Here is a 26,937-nt window from a genome sequence, read left to right on the forward strand (position 1 = left end):
TTGTAATGCCTCGCTCGGGCCCTGTGGCTGTTGGCTCAGGAGGGAGGCACAAGGCCAGAACAAGCCGGGATGCTTTCACCACGCTGCTGGCAGCCTGGACATCTGCTCCAGCCAAACGTCTCCGCCATCTGCACCCACGGATGCTCCCACTCGTGCTCACGTCAGGGAAACAACAAGCCCGACCCACAACCCCAGCGGTTTTCCACCCCGGTGCTGCTGTGTGCGAGCCCGGCCCTCCCAGCCGGCACCGGGCCCGAGCTGAAAGCCAGCTGGGGCTTCGCTGCCACAAGAAAGGTCACCAAGAGACAGGCTTTATGCTAAACTTCTTTAACCATCGTCATTACAACCATGTAAAACACAGCATTGAGTACTATGTACAGTCTGTTGGGATCGGAGTAAAAAGGAATGATTGACTTTTCTTTCCCCCCCCCCAAAAAAAACTTCCTTACAAAAAAAAAATGAAAAAAAAAGCACAGACATAAAAATAGTTTTTCAGTAATAATTATAATACATTAGGAGGAGTCGGGGAGGAGGAAGCGTTCGACGCTGTAAACAAGACTAGCAATCCAAATGGAAGCCGATGGTCAGGGGCTGGCAAAGTGCACGCAGGAGACCCCCCCCCGGCCTCCAGCGCGGAGGCTGCCGGGGAAGGACGGCCCCGGCCCGGCCCTGGGTGCTGCTGCTCAAAGTGCTCGGTCAGGGGACAAAACGCAGCCCCCGGGTTTTTTGGTGGCAGCCATCCCGGGGCTAGCAGGGCAGGGAGCTGGGAGCCCTTTCCTGAGTTTGCTGGCGGCCCCACTGGCTTCGCTACAGGCTCGGGGCTGCTTTGGGAGTCGGGGCAGGGGCGAGGCGTTGGCACCGCTGCTGCTGAGCAGGCTGGGGAAGAGCTGCCTCAGGGCAAGTGAGCCAGGCTGAGTTGAGCAGGAGATGTTGTGGGGACGGCCGCTGCTTGCCCCCTGCCCCAAAGGTCCCCAAACCCCGCTGGTGGCTGCCCCGTGGCTCAGGGATGGCTGGAGGACCCGCTGCGAGGCTCTGGTACAGCCGGCGGGCTCGGAGGGCAGGGAAACCCCGGTGCTCGGTGGCTTGTGCAGTGCTACCGCGCAGTGCCAGCTCCCTAAAATCAACTTTTCAATGTGAATACTGCAAAAGGGCACAGACGTGCACCAGGGCATGCACACCGCTGGGCGAGGGCTGTCAGAAATGAGGGGCTCAGGCCTTACCTGCACATAAGCTCACCTCAGCGCGCTCTGAGGACAGAAAGCGGCCTGGGGCAGCCCTCAGCTGCTTCTCCTTGCTTCCCTTGCGGCTGCAGAGGCCAGCAGGGTACGGCTCCTAGCAAAAGGCAATGGGTTCCTGTCCTGAAATACTGCCCAGGTATTGTAACAGAGTAGGCTTCACTGCGGCACAGTTACTGCAGAGCATGCTCTAGCTTAAAACCAGTTCAAGCACCTTTACCCTAAAAGTGACCCGTGGTGCCTCAAAGCCCAAGCACGGAGCATTCGCACAGCACTTCTCTTCAAAGCGCCTCCCGGACGTCCCCTGAAGAGCTTACCCCTCCCAGCATCCCTGCGAGGCAGCTCCAGGCTCATCCCAGCCCCCAGAGCGAGGGCAGGGGGCTTTGGAGACTCAGCCGGGGAGCAGCTGCTCCTACCTGCTGGCACACACACACAGAAACCCAATAACCGCCCCCAGAGGAATTCAGGGGGTGTTTTCTGCTGGGCTTCCAGGCAGGCTTTGGCTCAGGCTATGGTCTCGAAGCAGCCGAAAGGATGAAAACCAGGCTGCGAGGGCTGCTGAGACTTGGAGGGAGCTCGTGCCCGGGTTTGCAGGCCAGCGGTCCCAGCTGCTGCCCAGAAGGTGGCATCTGCAGGAGGCCTTCAGGAAAGCAGCAAAAAACACAGCACGTTCGGACTCGAGTTCACTGCCTGCTGCCTTCCTCCAGCCTCCTTCTTGCCTGGAGAGGTGAGGCAGCTGCCGAGGGCTGCAAACATGAGTTTGGCCCCGTTCCTTTGTAGGGTGAGCGCCCACAGCCCCCTGGGCAGGGAAGAGCTGCTGGGGAAGAGGAGCTGGAGGCAAGGATCGGCTTGGATCCCGAGTGCTCACGGGGAAGGGGAGGAGATGGCCAGCCCACCAGGACTTCTCCCTGCATGAAGAGCAAGTGGGGACTCTGGAGCATCATCTCCCCCTCTCCGTGCCCAGGTTTTCCTTCCTCAGGCAGCAGTTTCTGGCTAGCCTAAACCAGCAGGGCTGACCCGAGGTTTCTGGGCGACGTGCTTGCCCGTCCTAACTTCTACACCATTTCCACCCTGAAGCTTCACCCGCTCGGAGCAGCAGCAGGCTCCAGCTCGGGCACTGTGCCGAGCCACCAGCGCACAGCTCCAGCAGCTCGCCAGGTTGAGCGGGGCAGCAGCAGCCCCTGCTCCCCTTCAGCTGGTTTCAGGCAGCGAGCCTGCTCGCCGCCCCAGACCCGCGAGGGAAAGGCCATGCAGACCTGGCTCACCACTCCCCGCTGGCCTTGCCCCCTCAAAAACTTCAACCAGAACGGTCCCGCCTGGCACCCGCTGCCGGGGGCGCTGCTCGGAGCCCCCCAGGCCCGGGGGCTCACCTGCCCTGGCTGCCAACGCCTCCCCTCCAGGAGAACATCGGCGGGGGGAGGCGGACAGGGACCCTCGCCAGGAGCGGCGGGGAATTGCATAGACGGCCGGAGGGCTGCTGCCTCCCGCGGGTCTTGAAAAAAGAACTGAAGGTCTATTGCTACAGGAATAGAAACGCTGTCGGCCAGACGGATGGGGCAGCTGGGAGGACAGCCTCTCTTGCTGAGTATTTCGGACTCTGCTGCCTTGTGCCCACAGACCCACCGCTGGAGCTCAGGAGACAGGCAGAGAGCACCAAAGCACACGAGTTCACCTCCCTGCACGTCCCGGGGCTCAGCAAGTTCCAACGAGCGACCCGAAATTAAAGCACTTCTGTCCATAGAGAAGAAACCACGGGTGCAAACCCAGATGGAGTTTGTTGGCGGCTCCTGGAGCTCCGGCTGCCCCGGGCTCTCGTACCGAAGCACGGCTCCACGGGCACCGCGGGACCGGTGCCGCTCCAGCCCCTCTCATCACCTCCCCACGTGCCCCACTAAAACGTCACCGATTTGGGCAGCTTTGCTGGGGGAGGAGAGGCTGAGCCAAAGCTGTTCTCGGAGAGGGATTTGGCAACCTGTGGGGATAATTTTGGTTTGGGGCTGAGGGGCGGCCGCGGCGCTTTCAGTGCATTGAATGGTTTCGGGGCGCCCTCCTGGGCAGCTGCTGCCCCCAGGACAGAGGCGGCAGGAGGCAGCAGGGAGGTGGCAGCCAGGGGCCGGCCGGCCTCGGGCAAGGGCATTGCCACCTGCTTTCTGTTCCACAAGTCTTGCTCCGTGGCATGGGCCACGTGCAGGGGAGTGGTGGTTTTTACCACGGCGTAGGGGCTGTTCCCCTCGGCTCCCCGCTGGAAGGGGTGCCCCGGGGTCTCCGCCAAGAGGGGGGTGCTGCCGCCCGACTGCCTGTGCGGGGCTGGGCCCAGTCCTTCCGCTGCGCCCGCGCCCTGCTGCAGGCTGGCGAGCTCGCCCGTGGAGGCAGACTTGGGTACCGGGCTCCTCAAGTCTGTCTGGGTCAGCAGCGCCGCTCCGCACGGCTGCTCGGCCTCGGGGAAGTCCAGGTCCTGAGCCGGCGGAGGAGGAGGGAAGGCAGCCAGTGCCTCCTCTTCCTCCCCGCGCGGGGAAGACGCCTGCTCTACCTCTGGCAGGCCATGCGCAGCAGGATTCGGCCGCCTCGGTGAGCTGTCTGCGTTGGAAAGCTGCTCGGCTGCCAAAGCCTCCCCGGCTGGCACAGTCCCGGATGAGATGCTGGGGTCATGCAAGTCCACGGAGCCGTGCGGGGAGGGAGCAGGGCCGGGTGATTCGTGCTGGGGCGGAGGCTGTGGGCCTCCGTGCCGTGCCGGTGAGGCAGCTCTGCTCCTGCGGCCGGCGGCGAGCAGCACCGGGCTCTCCTCGTGCTCCCCCCGAGGTCTCCGGGGGTTGCCGTGTGAGGCAGGCTCTCCGCTCACCGCAGCGGCCTCCTGCCTGGCAGGGAAAGCTGGAGCCTCGCTTCTTGGTGGAGGAGGCTGCTGCTGCTGCACGTCCTCGGGAGCCTTCACCTCGCCGTAGCACCGGGGGGGATGTAAGTGTCTGGCGGCCGCTTCGGTGGCGTCGCTGCCCAGCTGGTCGGGAGTCCTGGCAGCCCCGGCGGTGCCGCTGGGTGTCCCTCCTGGAGGCCCACTGTGGGGTGGAGGCTGCGTGGCCTCCCTGTCCGGAGGCCGCTCGCCCAGCAGCCCGTTCTGGCCGTTGGCTGCCGCGTTGGCCTTCACAGCCACCGGGTTGAGGGAGAGCTCCAGGCCCAGGGGTTTGCGTGGGAACTCCTCGGGCTTCGCTGCGTGGGAGGGAGGGGAGACAGGGGGAAGAATAAATGACATAAAAGAGGGATTAAAATAAAATAGAAGTTGGAATCAAATATGTATCTTAACATTAAATGAGAAATATTAAAAATAAAGCGATAAACAAAAATGGAAAAGCAATAAAAAGTAAAAAATAAAACAGTAAAAATGAAAAAAATAAGCATTAAATAAATAGAGAGCCCCCCAGCAGTGTCCTGCTCACTGACAGCAGCACCAGGAGGAGCACACAGGGGAGGACCAGGGCTAGGGAGAAGTCAGCGGCCGGGCCGAGCTGCTGGCCACCCCTCTCCTGGAGGGTCGCAGCCCCTGGAGGCTTTGGGGAGACGGCAGCAAGGGGGCGGGGGGCTGGGGGCTCTGCCCACCTGGCGGGGGAAGGTCAAACTTCATCTTGCGCAGCTCGCTCATCGACACCTGCAGCTGCTCGATGACAGCATCATCCTCGTACTGCAGCGACGCGGCGATTTTCTCCTGCAGAAACTCCCGCAGGTCTTCCAGCGTCATCTTCAGCAAGCGCTCTGCGGAACGGCACAAAACCCAGCTGGGTGAGAGCAGTGGCGCACCCCGGGGCTCTGTTTTGGGAAGCAGAGCAAGCTGCTGTGCTCTGGTTTGCCTAGGTCAGAAGTGAAACCCGTCGAGCCAGGGGTTGTGCTGCCCTTCCTGTGCTGGGGTCTGAAGGTGCTGGCCCCTCTCCTGCTGCTGCACGGGGCTGCGTGTGCTGCCCCCCTCCTCTCATCCACCTTCCTGGCGGTGAGAACAGCACAACGCAGGGGCTGGCAGGTGATGGGGGAGGCCAGGACACAAGTTTGGGGCCGTTTCTAGAAGTTCTCACCAATGCCTCTAGGAGGAGGAAAAGCTCCACAAGACAGACCCCAACCCAACAGCTGCCTCCACCCATGCCCGCAGGCAGTGCTGCCGACCCGACCCACGCTGTCTTTGCAAACCAAGATTTCAGATTTCTTTTGGGGCAGTATGTTCCTAATTCAATGGAAGGAAGGGCAGGGTGGCTGTCTGCAGAAGCAGACTGTCTGCAGTCTGACTGCCTGTCTGCGGGCCCACGAGTCCCCAGTTCGCAGTATTGGCACCTCTCTGTCCCAGTTTTAGGATCTCACAACCTCTCAGGGCTGCAAAGCAAGGCCTGGGGGTAGGTGGGAGCACTTTCTGACTTTATAGAGACGCTGGTCAGCTCACCTCAAAGTCCAAAAGGTATCGACAGAAATGTCACTACCTTGACATTACGTATGAAAACCAGGTTTTGGTCGTTTTAGAAGTGTCTCACCCTTCTTTTGACAACTCAATTCCACAACAAATTAGCAATAGCCAAGCTCAGCGTGCCTGCTTGCTTCCAAAAGTGATTTTGACAGTTGGACAGCAAGCTCAGGACCACGCGTTATAATCTGCTTTCTTTTGGGTGCTCCACGCCCACGCAAACTGCTGACAAAACAAGTTCAGGGTGAGCCACCCCCAGCAGCCCTCGCCTGGGTTTTGCTGCCAAAACTCAAGCTTTCTGAAGGCGGCGACTGTGCAGGAAGACGCTCCAGCTGGAGACAAAAAAACTGCCTTTGGATGGCAGCACTGGCTTGGGCTAACCTGAGCTGAGCACCAAACCCTGTCCCCAGCCTGGTGGCTACGTGGCAGCTCATCCCCAAGGGGCTCGCCTCCTCCCCACCGTGCCAGGCACTTACTTTTGTGCAGCTTGAGAATGGTGTAGGCCATGGCCGTCAGCACCCGCTCTCCTTCCAGGATGTAGATGTCCCAGAGCCGCAGGGTGAGGGTGAAGGGCGTCTGTTCCAAACACAAACAAACCCAGCCCGTTAGCACCAAGGCAGCAGCACTCGGCTACGGGACTGCAACGCTGAGCTTAGCGGCATGGCTACGTCCCCTCGCACCAAACATGCACCCCGGGGAGGCATCCGGAACTCGTCTATAATGCAAAAATGTATTTTATCATCTAAGGTTTTGGTTTAAAGTTAAACTTCCTGGCTTGTGATGGTTGGACTTAGTGACCTGGAAGGTCTCTTCTAACCTTGGTGATTCCATGATTTTAAGAAACTCGGGTGGCTGCATTTTGTACAGCTTTCAGCGACAAGAAAGGCAGAGCACATCCATGCCTGAGCTCAATCCCAGGAGGAAGAGACTGCCCTCTGTTTTACAGGAGACAGGGAAGCAGAAAATTGAGACTGTGGATGCACAGATACACTAAATATTGGCCAGCCTCCACCTCATGCTCATGTGTGCCAGCATAAGGCTGCCCCTAAAAATAAGGCAGTCTTGGCTTGGGCTTGCCAAATTAGCCTCAGACAAATCAGGGTAATTTTCTCATGCTTTCATATGTCTCCAGTGCACAGCCTGCTCATTTGTGTGCAACTGCTGCAGTGCAATTTGTTCGGGTTTGTGCCTCGAGCTCTTCTTCTCCATACACATGTCCAGAGCCAAAGTGAGGTTAATTGCCTCTGCACGGCCGCAGCAGCACCAGCGGGCAGGAGAAGCAGCTCCCAGCGGGCAGGAGAAGCAGCTCTCCGAGCCGGGAGGCTCCCAGCACTGCTGCAGGCCCAGCTCCCAGCTGCTATTTGCAGTGGGGCTGTCGGAGTTTGCTTGTCATCCACCACGAATGACAGGCGGTTATTCTTAGCTTCTCCCTTGCTGAATTTCCTGCCTTATGGGAGCGTGCATAACATCCCACCTTATTTATTATTAAAACCATCTTAAAATTATGATACTTCCTCCCCATTCGCTAGTAGAAAAACCAAGCGGGTTCAGCGTGTGAGCAGGTGGCAGAGAAGGACACAGCCCGCGGGGTCCTTACCCGGTCGATGAAACACTGCAGGAACCACTTGGTCGTGTAAATCCCCGTTGTCATCTGCTCCTTGTCCTAGGACGAGACAGCAAACAGAGACCCGTGTTTCAGCAGGCAGGCTACAGGCAGCTCAAGCGGTTCGTGGGGCTTGCTGGAGGTGGGCCAGGTGATTTATTGATGCTGGGGTCTGGGTGCAGGTTCTGGCTGTGGCTTGTCAGGCTTCTTGCCTCCCACACAAAGGCCTCTGCTTTAAATGGCAGCATTGAAGCCCCGCTCTGGTTCTTTATTCACTGAGTAAAGTCTGCAGCCAGGCTTCAGCCATGCCACAGCTGTGGGGAGGGACGTCTAAGAGAAGCTTTCCTGGCCTAATCCCCACCCCAGGGATTTACAAAAACCTCGCAGGAACCAAACCCATGAGATTACCAGTTGTGTTTCCATAGCAATTCCCAGCCCAGCCTCTCAGAGCACCACAGAAACGAGGACCCCCAGGCATCCCACCCACAAATCCACACCTGCACGGCCAAGCCATTGCTCGCTCCCCGCTGCCCCCACATAGTAACTCCACTTCCCCGGCAGCTACACCTTCTGCCAGGGCAGAGGCACTGGAGAGGGAGCTGTGCCTCTTGCCAAGTGTTAAAAAAAAAAACAAAATCAGCTGTAGACAGCTGTTTGTTAGGGGGAAATGCTTTCTAGGACTGCTACAGAGCACACAGGCAAATCACCAGCATGGACACCCCCGGCAAGAAAAGAGTTGTCCCACCTTAGAGGGAGCACACTGCGCCAGGAAACCACCCCTACTGGCACCGACTGACTACCGGAGTCCCTTAATGAAGGCATTTTTGTGCTTGCTGGCTAGGGTTTGAGTTACTCCCATCCTCCCCCCCCTACCCCCAGTGGCTATAATGAAGTGAAAACCTGTCCTGGCTCCGTGTCGCTGACACGGCCAGGGCTGGCTCGCTCGCAGCACTAAGCAGGAGCTGTTTCAGACGATGGCAATATAAACGGCTTTTCCTGGAGCCCTGCCACCGAGCCCCCTGGGAGCATAAGAAACCTTCAGCAGTCTGGCCACTGAATACTGAATGTCTAAAGCAAACGCAAAGGGGGAGGAGAGGGGGGAAAAAAGGGAGCAGGTGTTGCCAAGCAGTCACCCAGCCGTTGGACTGCAGTCGGCGCGTCCTGCAGACACCCCTCCAGCCACCAGATGGGCTCGTGCCAGCTGCTGGAGAAACAGCTGGACACGGCGAGCCACAGAAACACGCAGCACATCTCACGCTGCTCCAGAATCGGGAGGGATTCTCCTGCCTTTTTAAGCAGGAAAGCAGGGCAGGGAAGCGTTAAATGAAAGCACTCAGGGCTAATAACTGTTCAAGTAAAACTCCAGACATTCCAGCATCGCACTTTGGGCTTCGCAGCCGGTCTCGTAAGGCGGTGTTGGCCTCACTGCTGAGCCACGGCTCCTCTTGCTGCAGTCTCTAAGCCCTCCTGCCTGGCTCTGCTCAGGAAGCCTTCCAATTTTAGCAGTCCCTGCACTAATGATAAACAGCAAGCAAACGACAGCCACTCCCCTGAGCAAGATTCCTGGGAAAAACAACTTAATAAACACTTGCCTCTGTGTGGCTGAAGCAACCATATAGTTAGAAATATGCTTAGTTGTGCGTGTATTTGGCAAAACATTACACTAATTGCTTTGGCATTAAAATGCAGCGTTAGTATGGGAAGACTGATAACAAAGAGCTACCATGTGCTTCTTCAGTTTCGGGAACAGTTTGCTTAAAATCTGCTCGTGGTGAGCTTGAAATCTCTGCAGCTTCGGGAACCCGGGAATGAAAAAACCTACAGGAGAAAAGACAAGAGGAAAAAATCAGAAGAGCTCTGGGAGCGAGCGGTCACAGGGGCAGCCTGGTTTTACAGACATGCATTCCCTGTGTGTTCGTGCCAGTGTGGGTACAACACCAGCTTGCAATCTGGAAGGAGATGCACTTGACAAGCCCCCAGCGCACGTGTTATCAAACCTCCAGCAGGCTATCCAGCCCTGAAATCCCAGGGTCACAGATAAAGCAGTGCTTTAGTAAAGAGCATAAAAGCAAGGCCAGAACCGGAGCAGGCTCTGTCGGGGCTCCTTCACAGAAGCCATCCAGAGTTATCAAACCGTAAGGGCTAGCCCTCCACTTCTAAAATAATCCTCTGCACAGATGACTTCTAACCACAAGTAAGATCAAAGGAACTTTCATGTGGTTGAAGAAAAATAATACAGCCCATTTGGTGGAATTGCATCTTCATAAAAACATAAAGGCACGTAGCTCATGGCGTACAAAAACCAGCATTATGTGGTGCTCTTGGATGTGCTTCTATTAGGCTTTTTAAAAACTTGTAAGCTTAAGTTAATGGATTGCCAAGGGCAAGGCACTTTGGAGGGAAGATATCGCCTCTGCAACAGCGTTAATTACTGAGTATTAGAGGCCGGTGCTGATAAACCACGTTCTTTGATGAACCTGTCTGCCTGGAGTGGAGTTCAGCTCTGTACTCTGTTCACGACGGCACGTAATTAAGCTTTACCTGCTTTAAAACGAGTACCTAAGGAGAAGCAAGGCTCTCCTGACCAAATTAAACAGCGGCCTCCAGCCTCCTCTCAGCAAGCCTCCAAAGGGAGAGTTGCTGCCTGCATCCCTCTCATCCTTACCATGCATTGCGTGCTTCTGGTTGGTCAGCAGCTGTGCCAGCGCCCAAAACGCGTCCTCTTCATTCAAGTACATCAGCAGGATGGCTGCGATCTGACTCATCCCTTGGCAGTAGCTCACCTCCTGCAAGAGCCAAGGGGGCACACGTGCTTGCACGCCACTTGCGGTTCTCTGTGCAACCCCGTCAGACCCCAGTGATTCTGTTGCTGGCAAAAAGGTGCACACGAGGACCCAGGGGATGGGGCAGCACAGATCCTGGGCCCCTCCGGGCCTGTGCTGCTGACGCTGCTATGCCAGGACGGCTGGGAGCAGCTCAGGTTGCCTGTGCCTCCCAGTCCTATTTCAAGGTCTGTCCCGTTTCCAGGTCTTTACTGTTTATTCTCAAGTTTACAGTTCCCATATGTCTGCAGAGTCTGCCATATGGTCTACAGCGTCCCACCTGCAAGGCTTTAAAATCTCCAGGCGCCTCCACACGATGGTTAAAACCAGCACGCAAAGCACTTCTCCGTCTTTCTCCCAGTCTAAGTCAAGAGCCAAGCTCTGACCCGGGCCTTTGAAAAGCCTTTTGGGTTTGCGTCATCTGCTGAACAGCACCTTCCAAATGTTTATGCAAGATTTTAACGATGCCAAAGAGCCAAAGCTGGGGGGTAGGTTAGCAGGCGACTGCTTCTGCAGTGGACTGGACCCAGCTCACCCCACTGCCACCAGCCTCACCGGTGATGAAAAGAAATGGGCTTGAGCAGCCACAAGCCAACCCCTTAGTGGTGCCCACAGCTATTTCTGGGAATATGGGAGGGGATGCCCAACAGCACGTGGCTCCAATGCTACCTGGGACTCCTTCAGCCATGGAAGTACTGAAGTAGTTAAAAATTAAATCAATCCGGTAAGCTTTTATCCAGTCATCAGCACAAGGGAAGGCAGGGGCTTTGTTCCTCTGACTGCCACCCTGAGTCACCTGTGCCTCCTGGGGTAGCTGTGACCCCCTGTGGATGGAGGCAGTGCAATCAGCAGCTAATTTAGGGCTGTTCTGCCTATTGCTAAAAGTGGCTTGTTTGCTGTAACAAACCAGCATTTTCAACAAGGATGCTACTCAGCACATGACAAGTCAGGAACATGATGGGCAGACGAGCCCTCTGCCAGGAGGACAGTTTGTGAAAAGCCAAAGAGCAATTCCTTGTTTTGTGCTGCACTTGCTCAAACCAAATCTGTAAGGCATCACTTTACCGGGTGAAAAAACAAACAAGGGAATGAAACAGCTGGGTGAAGAAACCTGGGCTCATTCTGCCTGTGAGCCTTGCAGCAGTCTGTACAAACCAGCAGTAGGACTCCAGCTGGGCTTGCCACTGCCTGACATATACACACCTGCCAGATATGTACATATACACGGATCAGGACAGTGCTTTGCACTTTAACTGGACTAACTTACTACTTACGGTGTTATAAACAGAGTACGCCGACAAGACGTGGAACAGAGCCTGTTGCCTGGGGAGAAAGAAGAAGGACACTAAAATGAACTGCCCACACAAACAGTGCTCAACACACCCGTTCATCGGGTTTGGAGCATCAGTGGTGGCTTTTTAGTCGTCTGGAAGCCACTGAGGCAGCAAGTGTTTTACAGCTGAACTCAATGCCTGCAGCCCAAGCCTCACCTCATGCCCGTGGTTTTTGGGCAGAGGTGGTTCTGCTCTCCTGTGAGCTGCTCCCAGCCCCAGGGCTGGAGGCCATCCCAGCCAGATCTCAACCCAGCCCCACTGCAGCCAATTTACCAATCCCTACAGAGGTGTCTGAAGCCTCAAAAGCGGTACTCACTTCACTCCGTAGCGGTCCCGAAACATGATGTGGTTTCGGAAGGTGCGGTTAACGTCCAGGTCTATCTGCTTGATTTCCGAGGACAAGCTCTTCGCTTGTTCTTTCATTTGCTGGAAGGGAGAGGGGCAGAGGAGAAGAAGGAGTCATACCTCGTGTAAGCCCACCACCTCCCGCCGGGCGGGAGAAGAAACATCTCCCCACAGCAGAAGCGGCAGCCCGTGAGGTGCAGGGGGGCCGCAGCGCAGTCCGGACAGCGAGCGGTGATCTGCAGGCTGGGGGTGAAGGGATGGGGAGCAGCAACCACAACAGGCCGCAAGCTCGCCTCCTCACCGAGGCAAAGCAGAGGCGGCCGAGCACAACGTGTGTCCGCACAGCGGGACGAGGGCCAGCACATCTCACCCATCCCAAGGGACCCCCGAGGCACGGGGCTGGCACACCCCACCCGCCCACTGCCGCGGCCTGTGGTGATTGCACCACAGTCACCACCCCGCTGCCACAGCAGCTGGGCCCAAACCAGCCCTCGCTCGTCTTCAGACACACATGAGGAGTTTTCAGAGCTGAAAACCCTTACAATTAAATTCCACTGGGAAATTAGATTTACTGGGATTACTGGCGCCCAGCCTGGCACTCTCTCTTGGGGCTATAGTGAAGCACCAAGAGCTGTCAGTGCTGAAGGACGGGTGCACACTTGTAGCCAGCACATGGACACAGGCGTGCCCACAGCACCGAGTCCCTGAGCTCTTCAGGGGCTTGGTCACAATAAAGTCCAAAGTGTTAAGGCTTTGGTTTGTCTGGGAAGTGATCCCTACTTCCCCTGCAGAAGAGAATCTCGTTGGGTTTAAGGAGTTTGTCCTGAATCCCAGAAAGGCAGTTCTGGGGTACTGCCTTGCGCTGGAGCAATTGCAAGGCACTGGCAGAGTGCAGAAGAGGAGCTGAACTCAAAACTAAGGATCCCCACATTCCCCCCACTCCAGCTTATCATTTAAAGCAGTGCCACCTGGAGAAAGGACTGAAGCCCAATTAAAAAAAATAAAGAAATTTGTACCAACGCTAGGCCCACCTGAACCATCCATACACTCAGGAGTCCCAAAATTGGACAGATGGAACTTCAGGAAAAAATTCTTTGGTGTGAGGGTGGTCAAAACACTGCAACAGGCTTCCTGGCAAGGCAGTTGATGCCCCATGCCTGTCAGTGTTGAAGAAGCATTTGGATAACAGCCTCATCGTTACGCTTTAACTTTTGGCTAGCCCTGATGTGGTCAGGCTTTGTGATCTCTGAAGGTCCCTTCCAGCTGAGCTACTCTGCTCTGTGGTGCTCCACAGGTAAAGCCACCACAGGTCCCCTCACAGCCTGCGTTTTGCCTCAAGCAGGCAGGCAAGGACCATTTTGGTACTGCTAAGCAAGCCTTTAGGTACTGCTTGCGATCACACCCTCCTTCTTCAACATCCCCAGGGTTAGCTGCATGAAAACATTACATTTTGTGACTGCTTTCAGGCAGCCTGAGATCCCCCAGTACGGTAGGGGCAGCAGAGGTGAGCAGCAAGCCCAGGGTCAGATCCCCTCCTCACTGGGGACTGAAGGTAACAGAGCTGCAGGGACGCTTCATCACCCGCTCAGAAGCTCCTTTGGATGCTTCCCAGCCTGCCACAAGGGGCCTGCAGGTTGCTGCTCACCTCCCGAGGTGGCCACACCAGCGCTGGGGGCACCACAGCTTGTTAGCAGCTGGAGGCTGGGCAAAGGAAATGTAAGTCCGACCTTGAAAGCAACTGTGTATGGAGGGATTATTTTGAATTACTGCCTGAACAAGACAAGGCAGGGTAAGAAACATGACAAGAGAATGACGATCTGATAAATGCTATCATTTCCCTGCTTTAAATCCTGGGCTCTCTGCATCCCCCCTTGGCAGGGTGCGCACCCTGCGCCACCTGAGTTCAGAGTTCCCTGCTGAAGACCCTCATTTTCCCCACTAAAAGAGCACAGAAATCTCTCAAAGCCTGAAAAGAAAATAGAAAAAGAAAACACACCACCTGTATTTTGACATTCTCTTCTTTGAGCCTCCCCAGTCTTGGCTTGGAAAAGCACCACACCTGCCTGGGAAAGCAAGCGTGTGCCGAGCCGCATGTGCGTGTGAGCAGAGCTTCTTGGGCACGGCTGCCAAACGCAAAACCCAGCTACACTGAGAGGACCCCGATGAAGAGACGGAGAGCAAGGCACCCACAGCTCCAAGGGCAGCTCCTGGGCCAGCTGCTTCCTAAAATGTTGCACTGAGGGGATCTTTCCCAGAGCCACCTGCAGCCAGCAGGACTCTGCTCTCCCCCAGCAATGGGTCTGCCCCAAGGGGCAGCAGTTACTTCGAGGCTATTGGGATTTTTTTGTGCCCCAGCTTATCCCCAGGGAGATACGGCAGCCTTGGGGCCAGCCCCTACAGGACAAGGGGCTGAGACTGACTCTTGGTTCCTTCTGAAAGCAAAATCTCTCTTCCAGGAGGTGCCCCTGACCCTCTTCTGGAGCAAATTAATGGAGAGCTAATTGCTGGCGGCAGGTGGCACCAAAGAGGAGGAGGATTAAGAAGAGCTTTTGGGGGGCTGAGTCCAGCAAAGCCTATTAACCCTGAAGCTCCTGCTTATGGCAGACCCCCCTCTGGAGCACAGATAAACACTCCTCATGACTTTCATTTGTTTGCTTTGCTTCCCTGCCTGCACGGCACAGCTTCCCGGGAGGGAGCGTGAGAAGAACCTGCACGCTGGGAGAGCTTCGTTATCCCTGCTTGGTGCAGCGATCCCAGCCCCTGCTCCCAGAGCCCCCTCACGTGGCTCCATCCCAGCAGCACATGGCTATGAACATCCCCACTTGACTAGCTACGCCGAATTAGCATCGCCCTGCTTATTAAGGAGCCGTTTCAGAAATGCCCACAACCTGCTGGACACAGCACATAACCTCCCGCCTCCAAAAAGCAGGACAGCGGGCTCCTCGCCCCGCACGCGGCTCTGTCACACTCGGGTCTCTGTCACAAGAAACTCTGCTGCTCGGCTGCCCGGCTGGTGGTGCTGGAGGTGGTGCAGATGCGAGCAGCCTGCCAGCAGGGTGCTGCGCGGGCTGGTAGGGGTGCGCGGAGCTGTGCTCGGGGTGTGCACGGCCCCCCAGGGAGCCTGCTTGGCCTCTGAGCTACGCTCACGCAAGCCAAGTCATGAAACAGGCGAGGAAAAGAAGCTAGGCAGCGTAAAGCAGCCTAGACATCCGGAGTGAAAAATAATAATAAAAAAAATACAGCAAGCCCCATTACTTGAATTGCTGTTCAACACACGCCACAGAAATCGTTTGATACCAAGAAATCCATAGAAAAGTCTGCAGCATGAAGAGCTCTGGGAGGAAGCAGTGCAAGTAGGACTCTGCTCCTATCTGCAGAGGAAACAATGGAAATTGATTTTTAATAGAAACTTTCCAGATAGCACTCCTGTGATGACGTCTGAAGATAAAAGGCGACACACACCAGCTGCTTCAACCCAGGCTGTTTCAGTTCTTCCTATGCACTTCCAGCTGCACAGCTAAGTGATAAACTGCTCAAAAATCCCCCACAGGCTTTATGATCTGCTCTCGCTCCACTATAATTGGCTTTCTCGACTACTGCCCCTTCGCAGGCTGGTTCAAGGCTTCTGACCTTGCTGAAAGCTTCACAACACCCCAAGTGAAGTTTTAAAGCACACCGAGGGGTCCGGGGCACCCACATCTGGCACCCACCTGCTTCAAGGTGCTCGTGGCCACTCCACGTCCCTCCTTTTAGCTCGGGGAGCCACCACGAGCAGCACCTTTGCTTTCTGTCCCCTCTCATTCCCTGAAGATGCAGTAACATCTCCAGCAGCTTCGCCAGCCACTTCCAGCAGAAGAGGTGGAAGCAGCACGCAGAGGAAAGCAGCTGGCCAACAGACCCCTGCCTGACGTACGCGAGGATAAAGAGTTTATCCCCCTTTTGTTCTCAGCCCTCGCTGATTTGAAGCCTTTCCTTTCCAGAGGTCTCAGCGGTCGCTGCAGGGACTCAGCCCCGCCACCACCACACACCACCTTGCTACCTGTGAGTGAGGACGTGGGGGCTGGGTTCCCCCACCCCAAAAAGCTTCCCTTTGGGAATCCTCGCGTCCCTCCCACCCATCACAGATGGAGACGGAGATACCCACGTCCACCGTGAATCCCAACCTGCTCCCGTTGCCCGTGCTGGAGCCGTACCTCGTATTTCCCTTCGTTCTCCTTCTTCATCTTCTCGACATCCAGCAGGAGTGACCAGACCTGGCCTCGCACCTGGAGCGGGATGCCCTTGTACACTCGCCGACACATCTGCCAGGAGGAAAACACGTGTGTGAGCGTGCTGCAGCCTCCTGGCACGGCCAGGCTGAGCAGCTTGGCTCTGCAAGCCTTCGGTCTGAGCTGGCACGGCTCTCACCCTGAGCGAGGTAACAACGTGTGTGCTATCTCTGGAGCAAGCATGGGGATCAGGGATGAACATCTGAGTGTCCCCCTCCTGCCTCCGTGTGTGCCTTTCATGCATTTCACAGATGCCTCTTCCCTTTTTCTTGTTGTAAGGCCCCCTCTCTCTCTGAATAGACCATTAAATTTCAATGGGAAACAGAAAAAAAGAGCTTTTGTTCCATCCCTGACTTCTCCCATTAAAAGAACACTTTAAAAACAAAAAGCGCCTTACATCTGAACATTTTCCACGCTTTCATTCATCCCACCCTCAAAATGCCCTGCAGCTGCACTGCAAAGCCAACTGCAGCATCCCTCCTGGCTCCTGGGGCTGTGGGGGTGCTGCAGGATGCGCTGCGTGTGCCCAGGCTCCAGCCACAGGGGCTCACATTAGGATAGGATCATTTCCTTGGGACTGGGGGACCCCATAGGACCAGGCGTGCTCACGCAGGCAGGGCACAGCAGGTCCACGTCGCATCAAGTGATCAGTTCGTGCCACCTGGTTTAAACCTCTCCGACCTCCTCCAAAATCCCTCTGCTTTTTCCAGGAGGCTGGTGCAAGAGAAGGGCTGGGACTCGAGGGAAAGCATGGAGGCAGGCAACGTCCGCAGCAGGTTTTCTGGTTGTGGTCCTGCAGCTCTGCCTTCCCCTCCATCTGCTGCTGCCACCTTTCCTTCCTGGTGCATCTCATACAACCAGCTGCTTCTCTTCTCACCCAAATTTTTAGCACAGGCCTGAGCACAAGGTTAAAGACTCACAGCTCTGCTCTGTCGCTGCCTGCACTGTGGCACGATGCTCACTGAGTTAGGGGCTGGGCAAAGCTCTTGGCCCAAAGAGCTAGTGTGGGATGAGGCAGGAGGCCTCATTTATTTTATTTATTTATATTTATTTCTGAAGCGTTGGGAGAGATCAGCTGACAGCTGCCAAGGTAGAGCGAGATGCTCAGCTCGTGGGAAGAAAATTATTTTGTTTTGCATTCTCTGAAGTGGTATTGTTGTGCTGTAACGAGCACAGCCCGCACTGGCGTGTAGCAAATGTCTCTAATGATTTTCTCTGCATGAGGGTGCAGCAGGAACAAGGGAGTTACCAAACATGCTGCCATCGAACCAAGCCGAAATGCCTCTCTGTCATTTATCCGAGGGCTTGCCTCCTCCCTCAGCCTCCAAAAGTGCAAGTGATAAAACCTCAGTGCTGTGAGTCACGCCGAGTAAAAATGAGCAATTTTCCTCCTTCGGGAGACTGGAAGGAAAACAGGGAAGTTCTCAGTAAAAGAGGCAATGGTGCGGGGAAGGAAGCGCAGGTGATGGGAACCCCATTCCATGGGAAAAATGAAGAACCCTCAAGGTCACCACCTCTTGGCTCTAATAAGCTGCTCAGTGCTTGCAGCTGGGGAAGGAGGGTCAGGACCGTGACCCATGCAGACAAACCCTAGCTCAGGAGGAGGAGCAAACACCTTGGTGCTTTCCAGCTGGAGATGCTGGTGGCTGAAGCAATGGCTCAAGGTGGGCACGTACATTTACTACAACAGACACCTCTGGGAAAGAGGAAAGTGCTGCCTGCCTTCGCTTATGTCAGCATAACAAGGGAGGAAGCCAGGAGTCCTTGTGAGGAAACCCGACAGAGAAGTGAGGGCCAGCTGAGAAGTCCTCCCTTAGGACGTGTCTGGGCTTCCCCTTGCTGCCAGGGCAGATGGAGCTGCTGGGGAAAGGAAGGTGAGAGCCTGAACCCCCCAAACAGCTCAAAATACATAATGCAGCAGGGAAATATTCTTTTTTTTTTTTTTTAGCAAGTCCTCTGGTGAACCTCAGAGGTGGAGCCTGCCACCACCCCCGCTGGACACGCAGCGAGGACGATGCAGCTGTGATGGCCATAGCACAGAGGCTTGCTCACTAGCACAAGCCCTTTCCTTCCCTGGGCTATTCCTGCTGGCAGCACAGCAGCGGGGACAAAACCTGACTGGGACAGCCCCTGCCGTGCCAAACGTCACCAGGCTGTCCCCAGCAGGAGCAGACCGCTCCCTCCTGGGGGTCTGTGCCCGTCCCTACAGAGCCCCGATTCATCCCAAGCAGCCCAGTGACCTTTAGTAGAGATGAGGCCACGCCTGCGTGCAGAGAGAGGCTTTGTCTAAAAACCTGACATCTCTGGCCAAAGCCATCCCTCTCCCAAGGTCCTGCTCCCCGCAGCCTGCGCACGGTGCAGACAGAGGTCACGGCCTCCCCTCAGCTCTCAGTCCTGTGGGACCGATGCTTCTGGCTGAAATCCCATTACTCCAGAGCTACAAGGAGCGAGTTATCCTGCTGTCGGAGCACACCCAGCACGGCATCTTTCCCCTAAACTGTGCTGCCTTAACTGTGCATGCTTATGTAGCACTATCAGGGCGTTTCCTAGCATCCTAAACCCAGTCATATGGGTTAAAAGAGCAGGGGATGGGACACATCACCTGGTGCTGCGCCCTGAGTTAGACGATTTAATACTTTGTCACAGCTCTGGCACACATCAGCTCTGCAGGGCCACGTGCTTTTTGCATGCACTTGGGCATTTTCTCATCCTTTCCCTTGTGGCAGCCAGGAGACAGCACGTAGAGCCAGGGAAAGGCAGCGTGACATCAGCCCGACATCCGTGCTAGGAACAGCCCCGGTGTCACTGTTTGTGCTGACATCGAATCCCACTGCTATACAGCGTGGCTGGAACAGCTCCACAGACAGCTCTGACAGGGTGAGAAGCACCAGGAGCCCCAGGGCATCGCTTTAATTACGGCAATCCGAGTTGTTGCTCGTCTCCAAACAGGTTATACCAGGAGTGATGTTAGCTGTAGCCGTGCCAGGCTGGGCCAGGCCATACAGCAGGGCTTCTCCTGCCTTGTTCCCTAGCATCTGCGGCAGCCACAGCAGGCAGCCAGTGGCCAGCAGCACACGAGGCCATGCTGACACGCTGCTCAGGGAGCAAAACCCAGGCGTGCAGCCTTCCTCAGCCTGCAGCCACTGCTGAACCAATGCCCCCAGGCTGGGGTACACGGGACATGCCTGGGGAGGGCACTGCCTTCATGGTAGGGTGTCAGAGATGGGGGGAGGACAGGTCCACCACGGCCCTTCTCTCCCGGAGAAAGCCTGCAGGTCCTCTTGGGGCAGCTTTTGGTCCACCCAAGAGCAGTTCAGCAGCTCACACCCCTCCCAGCTGCGCAGCACATGTTTCACAACAGGCAAGCCGAGGCAAGGACCTGAGCCCCATGCAAGTGCTGAGAGATGCTGCAGAACACACCCGCCTGCACGAGGAGCCCAGAGCCCCTCTGCACAGGCTCTATCAAAAGGAAGATCAAATATAAGGCTCCTGGCGTCAGCAAGAGGTTTTTTCCCTAAGACAACATCCGAGCCTTTATTAAAATAGCAGGCAGACAGCGTCTTGTGACACTTGCGCTTCTGTCACAGCAGTGAAGTGCTGAAAACAAACGTGAAGACGAACAGCCACGCAGCTGACAGGCTGACTGCTCAGGGAAGGAACAAGCCCAACCTGCTGCTCACTGCAAAAAGCAGATCAAGAGCTCATCGTGCCTCCTTAGCTAGGAAAAAATGCAAAGTGTTTGACGGGCATCACTGTGCTCCCAGCAGCAGGTTCTCCTTTCTCTGCTGTCCTTCCCAGTCCATTTATGAGCTGCAGGCAGCCATCAGCTCGTGGCAACACGCATCTCCAAGCGGCTCTCTGCTCCCACAGTGCTGTAGCATCTCTCCCTCAAAAATAAGGATGCAAACAGCGTAGCGGTCCACACAAAGGACAGACAGGGACGAAAAAGCATCCAGGTGAAGGATGCAACCTGATTTTTTTTGAAAGCACTTCTTGTTGTGCTTCCTAGGGTCTTGCTCCCCGCCACCTGGCACTGAGCACGGGGCTGTGCAGCAGCTTGAGGCACTCGCTGGTTGCTACCAGCAGCAGCACAGGGTGGCCTGCGAGCAGTGCCACCGGGCTGCCAGGACCATCAGCACCGAGTCAAAGCTCCTTTATGCTCCCTCCGTCCTCTGAGGGGGCTGACGCCGACTGCCAGGGCAGCCAGGCTCGAGTCCTCCGGGGGACAATGCCTCTTCTGTGTCCAGGAGTCATGAACCATTTAGAGGCTGGTATTAATAATAACGTCATTTATTCCATGACAAGAGCTCTGCGGTTTTCTGACACAAAGACCCACAAGAGGCCTGCTGGTAGATGGCTGTCAGGCACCTCGCGAGCTGAACACCAAAAGCCAAGAAGCAGCTGGGTGGTGAAAATCCTGCTCGGCTCCTGGGGCCTCACGGGGGACCCCCATCCCTTGGGACACCCCAAAGGGTGCCATGCGGGCAGCATTTAGGAAACCATTTTTAATAACACTCATCTGAACAAGACCTACCCTCTACCGGTAAACCAGCCAGCTCAAGGAAAGATTGGAAACTTTCAAGACTAATGGGTAGAACTAGGCAATATCTTCCAGTGATCTCTGGTTCCTCTCTCAACGTTTTGAGAGCCTGTTTCAAAGGCTGCACCATCACATCCCGCCTCACACATGCTCTTCTTTTCCACCTCACCTTGTCACTGTTTCTGTATTTGCCCCATTTCTTCAGCATCTTCAGCCACTTGTCCACGCGTTCGATTTCCTGCTGTTTTTGCTGGTGTGAGGAGGAAGAAGACAAGACAAATGTAAGAAAAAAGTCCCAGAACATGCTTCCCGAAAGAATAAAACTTCATTCTCTTTGGTTTGAAATTTCTCACAGCTGAACTTTGCATTCAGCTACACGTAAACACCTTTTGCTGGGGCCAGGAATAATCCAGAGGTATTTGCAGGAGCTGGCAATTTCAACCCACGGTCATTAAAAATGCAGTGTATAAACAAGGAGAGGCACAGGCTTGGCAGACAGAAAGCATTTCCAAGAGGAGCAGCCCTCGACAACAAAATCCTTCTGGGTTCAGCGAGCCTTGGACCATTCTGCATCACCTCTGCCAGAAGGCAGGTGGACATGACATGCTTTAGTCTCAGGTAGCAGAATCCCAACAGAGAAGCCAAACATCCATAAACCAGACCCCAAACCGGTCCCTCGGAGGCAAGGTATTTTATTAGATGAACCGAAGCAAAGAGCTGTTACTGGCCACAAAAGCCCGCTCACAACCCAAGCTCCCACCAACATCTCCACTTCCCAGGTGAGCTTTAACCTCCTGCAGCTGTGGCACAGTGCCCAGGGAGGCTCGGCTCTGTCTCAGAATAAAATGGCTTTCTTTCTGCAAGCAGCCCCGTGTCCCTGCAGGAGGATGTGCTGCCAGCTCGGGGCACAGGAGGATGGAGCAGGGTTACCCACAACCTCCGTGGTCTTCCCCTGTGCCATTCAGTGCCATACCGCAGCCCAATCGAGGGAAGCTTTTCCCAGGAGGAAAAAATGTGCAAAATGTGCTTTAAAGTGTGAGATTTCACTGCAGTGTGCAGGAAAAGAGGCACCTGACACTACAAATAAAAGCTCCAATAAGCGGTCCCGGAGCTGCAGCGTGCAGAGTCCCCCCCCTCTGCTTGTTGCACTCTCACTTGCACATTCATTTCCCTAAAAGCAGGCTGACAAGGATCTGAGAACCGCATCAGCAAAGCCGACAGCTCTCACCTTCTCCTCCAAGGCGGTGCGGGTCGGCAGCTCCTGCTCGCTGGAAAAGCAAGGGGTGACAAGGTTAGCCCGGGGGCGAGCAGCACAAGGAGCACGGCGTGCTGCGGGTCCCTCTGCAGGGAGCCACACGGCTCCAGGGCTTGGTGCCTGCCCTACAGCTGCCCCTCTGGGCCACAGCCTGCCCAAGGCACCAGCCAAAACTCCGTGGGAGCTGCTGGGGGGATATCAAGCACGGATACTGCTGGAAACCCTGTGCACACTTGGGCATCCATTAAAAAAAGCAGGGGAATTTTGAACAGCAAGTGCTTTCAATGCCCCCTGCCGCAGCCAGAACAGCCACTGCTCTTACTTTTGTTGTACATCTGAAAGAAAAGTCGCTCTTTAAACGTTCTCCCCAGCCAAACGGTGTGCATTTAATCCCTTTGTGCCCTGCTTAGAGCAAGGATTTCCTCAGGGAAGGAAGAATGATCAGATATCTCGTCTCTTCTCTTCCTACACAGCCCTGCAGCAGCAGGGGCGAACGCAGGATGATCTCCTTCAAACGAATGCCACAGGCCTCCAAGGAGGTGCGTGAGCAGCAGCCTGCAGCTCCTGACACCAGGTGATGGGAAACCACTCTTCCCCAAAGAGGACAGCAAGGAAAAGGACATCCTGACCCCTCCCCCCCCTTTAAAAAAAATAATAAAAAAATACCTTTCCTACTGAGTGGTTATCTCAAAACCTTTTGTTTTGTTTTGCTCATGAAGGTCCCCATGAGCATTTTGAGGCAGTTTTGGAGGGCTCTGAACGTTGCCTTGCAGCAAACTCAAAGCAGCGTGTTTCCCCACCCCGGGTGGCTGAGGGAGGAGATGCCCCCAGCCTCTCCTCCAGCATCTGGGGCTGCTGGAGCCAAGGCACAGCGCAGCCCAGAGCCAGGGCACCCCGCAGGAGCACACGCTGGGAGGGCAGGAGAGGAGCGCAGGACTTACTGCAGGAACCCAAAGCGGTCGGTGACTTTGTAGAGCGTGAAGTCGGCATCTTCCCACGGGTCAATCTCGGCTCCCTCCTGCCTGCCCTGGGAGCAGAAGGGATGCCCGTGAGCCACCCCCAGCAGCGGGAATACCCCCGTGCCCACACCCCGCTCCCCCCAGCCCCAACACAAGCACAGAGCAACAGACCCAGAGACTAAAACCTGCTCTAAGGATGGAAACACAACACAAACGTGAGAAAAATCCGCACCACTCAGCTTCACGGGGGTGTACCTCGGTGCTGATGGGCATGGGGCAGCCTGGTTTTAGGGGGCACCAAAACACTGGAAGCCCAGCACCTTTCAAACTATGGCCTGAGCCAGAGGATGGGATCCACGAGGAAGTCTGGGGACAACGTGAGAGGGGATGTGCGGGCAGGGAGACATGGGTTATGGTGGAGATGCTTTGGAGCACCCCTGCTTGACCACCTGATTAAATAGGGGAAAAGCACGAGCTTGGTACCTTCTCATACTTGGCAACGATCTCCGCTTTTTCCTGGGTTATTAAAGTGTCTATGTCTTTCTTCATGTCAGAAGCTGTAAGGCAGAGGGAAAAAGAAAGAGAGCAGATAAGTAAATGTGTACACAGCATGGGAAATATTTTAGGCAAGTGCTAATAGGAAAAAGCTTTGCTGACAACTTCAGCTTCCAGCCCTATCCCAAAGCTAAAATTAGGCTGAGATTGAAAAGCCTCCGTACAAAGCATGCGTGGAGCTCGCATGCACCCAGCACGCCTGCCAGCTCCTCGCTCCGCACGGGGAGCAACTGAATTTGAGCAAGTGGGAGCTTTGTCTGCAAAACCGGCTGGAGGATGAGACGCTGTGCCTTTGTTCCAGGCACACACATGCCTGTAGGAGAGACACCAAGCTTTTAAAATGTTTAAAATGGAGATGTGGGAGCCAGCCGTGCTTATCGCAGAGCCTCCGTGCCATGCAGTCACACGCCAGCTGGGATGAGAACAAACCACCCAGCTCTTGCCCTCAGCCCTGGGTGTGAAGCCACCAGAGCAGTAGGGGCATCTGAAGGCTGACTCAACATCAAAGGCAGCGCTAAAAGGAGAAATGTTTGCCTGTGCTGGTTGATGTGTGCACACGATAAACCGGCCTCTGGGCCATCAGCACCCACACACATCCCTACGAGAAGGGCAATGGGGCAGCGAGGTGACCACAGAGCCCCCACCTGCTTTGTGATCGATGTGGGGCTCAGTCATCAAACACACCTCCTTGTACAGGCCCACGGGAGCATCCTCCTGCTGACCAAAGCTGAGCCTGGAGGAGAACACAAGAGTAGCTCCACCATGTCCTCCTCCTCTTGGGAGAGCTCAGGAGCTGCCCCCCTGCACGCAGCGCCGTGAACGGCCCAGCCAAGACGGCCACGTCACCTCCCCAAGCAGGCAAGGTGCCAGAGCACTGCAAGCAACGCCACCCACACCTTTGGGCTCCAGGGGCCACCCTGTCCCTGGGCAGGGAGGAGGCAGCGGGGACACCCCCAGCCCACAGGGGACACCCCCAGCCCACGGAGCACATTCCCAACCAGTTTGTAACCAGGCAAACTCCAGCCAGCCCCAGAGCTTTCCATCTGCTGGTAGCTTCCCCGTGCTCCCCTTCCCGCAGCGCTCAGTTCTTATCCCTTATTATTATTTTTTTCAAGTGCTCCCCATGCTTCTGCCGTGAGGTGTGAACCCTGCTCGCAGCGGGGGGACAAGCACCGGGCAGTCATGTCACGTTACCGCCTGCGTGGCCACGTCTGCACAGGTCCCAGATGGGAAGTTTGCGTTTCAAGAGGAGGGAGGGAACTCAGCTCTAATGGGGTTTTACAAATGCTCAGAGTTTGGACATTTCTGAATGCTTATGAGGACAAAACCTCTTCGAATAGTTTGTTAGAAAGTCAGGCTGCTTCTGCCTGCTCTGAGGAGACTTTGCCTGCTGTAAAAAGATTTGGCAGGGCTGAGGAAAAAACTGTTAAGAGCCACCACAACCTTAAACTATTTCCCCTGCTGCCATACAATGAATCATCCAGTGATTTACCCAGAACATCTGAAAGCCGAACGGCTTTAATAACACAGTCCAGAAATCTCTCGTAGGGCTTGAAGCACGGAGCTTCATGTGGGACCCGTTACGGGAAAACAGCACATAGTGAATCCTAACCAGCTGCAGGGTCGGAAGAAAAGCCCTACCCACCTCGTTTTCACTGAGCAGATCAGTTAAAAATGTCCTTTTCTATTTGCCCACGTTAATTTGAGGACACCCAGGGACCAATGGACAGCACTGAGGCCGACGAGCAGCGTTTGAATCACCACTCGATGTCAGAACCGCTATGGGTAAGAGGGAAGGCAAGTAGGAAAGATTGCTGCTTCCTGAAATGAAGACAGACCAGCTCACCTCTACAATCCCAAAGCAAATCCCACTTGTTCACCCTAAGCTGTCACTGCAAATGAGCAGGAACCCTGGAGCTGCCCTGACCTCCCCCGAGGAAGCACCTCAGTCCGCTCTGGGGGTAGGACTGAGCTGGCTGAGGCTCCTCAAAGAGCAAACTCTTTCAATTCGCAGCAGGAAGGGAATTTCCCCGTTATTGACTCCCCAACCAGAACAGAGCAAGGACAAATTCATTAAACTGCACGTTGTTCTACTCTTCAGAGCCATGGATCTTACTTAAATTGCTCCCCTGGCTTTTGCTTAATGCGTGTTAGTTGTGGTTTCATTTTTTCACGATGCAAGGTCTGAGTGGCAGCCTCACTGTGTCCTCTGTCATATCTTCATCTTCTCCTTCCTGTGGCTTTCTTCTGAGAAGTTTAAATCAGAGGCAAATTTGCTTTCCTGACCCCTCCTTACATCATTTTCCGATTGTAAGGAGGCTGAAGAAATGAGACCCTTCAGGTGCTGCTAAAAATACAAACCTTCTGCAGGCCGGAGGGAAAAATAAACTGTGTCAAATTAAGCATGCGAGGTGTTTATGAAGTGGAAATTATTCTGTCTCTAACCTCATGCTGTAAGAGAATAACCAGAGGAAGAGCTTCTTGGTGACAACGGAGGGTTCCCACAGCAGAAGAATGCAGCAAGACCACATTTCTTTTGTCCTCAGCCTATGTGAAAGCCTCTCAGGAGCCCCAGACTAATGCAAAGTAGCCCGTTTTGCATCTCCTGCCTGGAACACGCATGCTGGTTCTTTCTGCTGCTTGACAACCCGAATTTAGAAGACAACTCCAAGGCAGACGGGATGGTTGATGGCAATGGGGCAAGGCAGAGCTGTGCTCGCTTTTGCTCGGCCGCCCATTCGTGCAGCCAGCACAGGGGGTGCTGGTGGACAAGGCCAGCTGCCACCCCCCGAAATCTCCATGGAAGAGCCAGCAGTGACTGTTTCGTTTGAAGGAAACCAGAACAAACATAGAAAATGCCCTCACATCACAGAAATGGCACTGGGGTAAGAGCTGGCTGCCTGGCTCCAAACCCCAACCAACAACACGGGTTCAATCAGCTCCAGCCCGTACTTACCTCGCTTCTCCGCTCACATGCACCAGGCTTAGGACTTCTTTTTTTCCCCTAAATACACAACTCCAGTGGCTTTCTCCAGCTGCCCAATTTTCTCCTGTGGGCACTGTATTTTCCCTTTTCTTTTTTTTTTTTTTTTTTTGGTGACAATCCCACATTGCGGAGCAGCCATGAACAGGAACGGTAAGAACAGTTCGGGTATTAGATGATTCTGCTGTGATACGAGCAACAAAGCCTCAAGCCACGGAATTTAACTAACAAACAGAGTTCCCAAGTAGTTCCTTTTAAAAATAATGAGTAGAAGAAAAAACCCACAGTCTGCCATCGCCCACAAAATGTGCAGCTCCCGGTTTACGCTTCAAGGGATGAAGAACTAACCCCAGTAACAGCAAGCAAAAAGGATGCTCCGTGAAAACGCGCGGTACTGCCTGCCCACACCGAATACCTACCTAGCCGTGAGCAAATGCAAACACTTCACAAAACATCGAGGTTTTCCCTAGATGAGAACAACTTTCCTGATACTAATTCACCATGTGGGATTTCAAGTGTTGGCAGCAGCATGAAGGCGTCAGCATCAAACATACACGACTGTGTGCAAACACTCATCTTTAAGTCAAGTTTACTCCCTAAGAAGTC

At 55.0% G+C, this 26,937-nt stretch overlaps 1 protein-coding gene across 8 annotated transcripts in view; it reads right to left on the reverse strand.

Moving 5' to 3' along the window:
• Nucleotides 1-311: 311 nt before the first annotated feature.
• Nucleotides 312-26,937, reverse strand: part of LOC137857170 (USP6 N-terminal-like protein) — a 75,379-nt gene continuing 48,753 nt past the window's right edge. For all 8 annotated transcript variants that reach the window (XM_068683363.1, XM_068683355.1, XM_068683358.1 and 5 more), the window contains 13 exons: nucleotides 23,277-23,350; nucleotides 22,776-22,861; nucleotides 21,808-21,847; nucleotides 20,749-20,829; nucleotides 15,965-16,072; nucleotides 11,743-11,852; nucleotides 11,367-11,415; nucleotides 9,936-10,056; nucleotides 8,994-9,088; nucleotides 7,265-7,330; nucleotides 6,144-6,243; nucleotides 4,824-4,976; nucleotides 312-4,436 (listed from right to left, as the gene is read on the reverse strand). In XM_068683363.1, the coding sequence (XP_068539464.1) occupies nucleotides 3,127-4,436; nucleotides 4,824-4,976; nucleotides 6,144-6,243; nucleotides 7,265-7,330; nucleotides 8,994-9,088; nucleotides 9,936-10,056; nucleotides 11,367-11,415; nucleotides 11,743-11,852; nucleotides 15,965-16,072; nucleotides 20,749-20,829; nucleotides 21,808-21,847; nucleotides 22,776-22,861; nucleotides 23,277-23,342 (2,385 nt within the window). In that variant the 5' untranslated portion in view covers nucleotides 23,343-23,350 and the 3' untranslated portion in view covers nucleotides 312-3,126. The remainder of the gene's footprint in view (nucleotides 4,437-4,823; nucleotides 4,977-6,143; nucleotides 6,244-7,264; nucleotides 7,331-8,993; nucleotides 9,089-9,935; nucleotides 10,057-11,366; nucleotides 11,416-11,742; nucleotides 11,853-15,964; nucleotides 16,073-20,748; nucleotides 20,830-21,807; nucleotides 21,848-22,775; nucleotides 22,862-23,276; nucleotides 23,351-26,937) is intronic.

The sequence above is a fragment of the Anas acuta genome, chromosome 5, assembly GCF_963932015.1.
Source record: "Anas acuta chromosome 5, bAnaAcu1.1, whole genome shotgun sequence".
Taxonomy (NCBI): domain Eukaryota; kingdom Metazoa; phylum Chordata; class Aves; order Anseriformes; family Anatidae; genus Anas; species Anas acuta.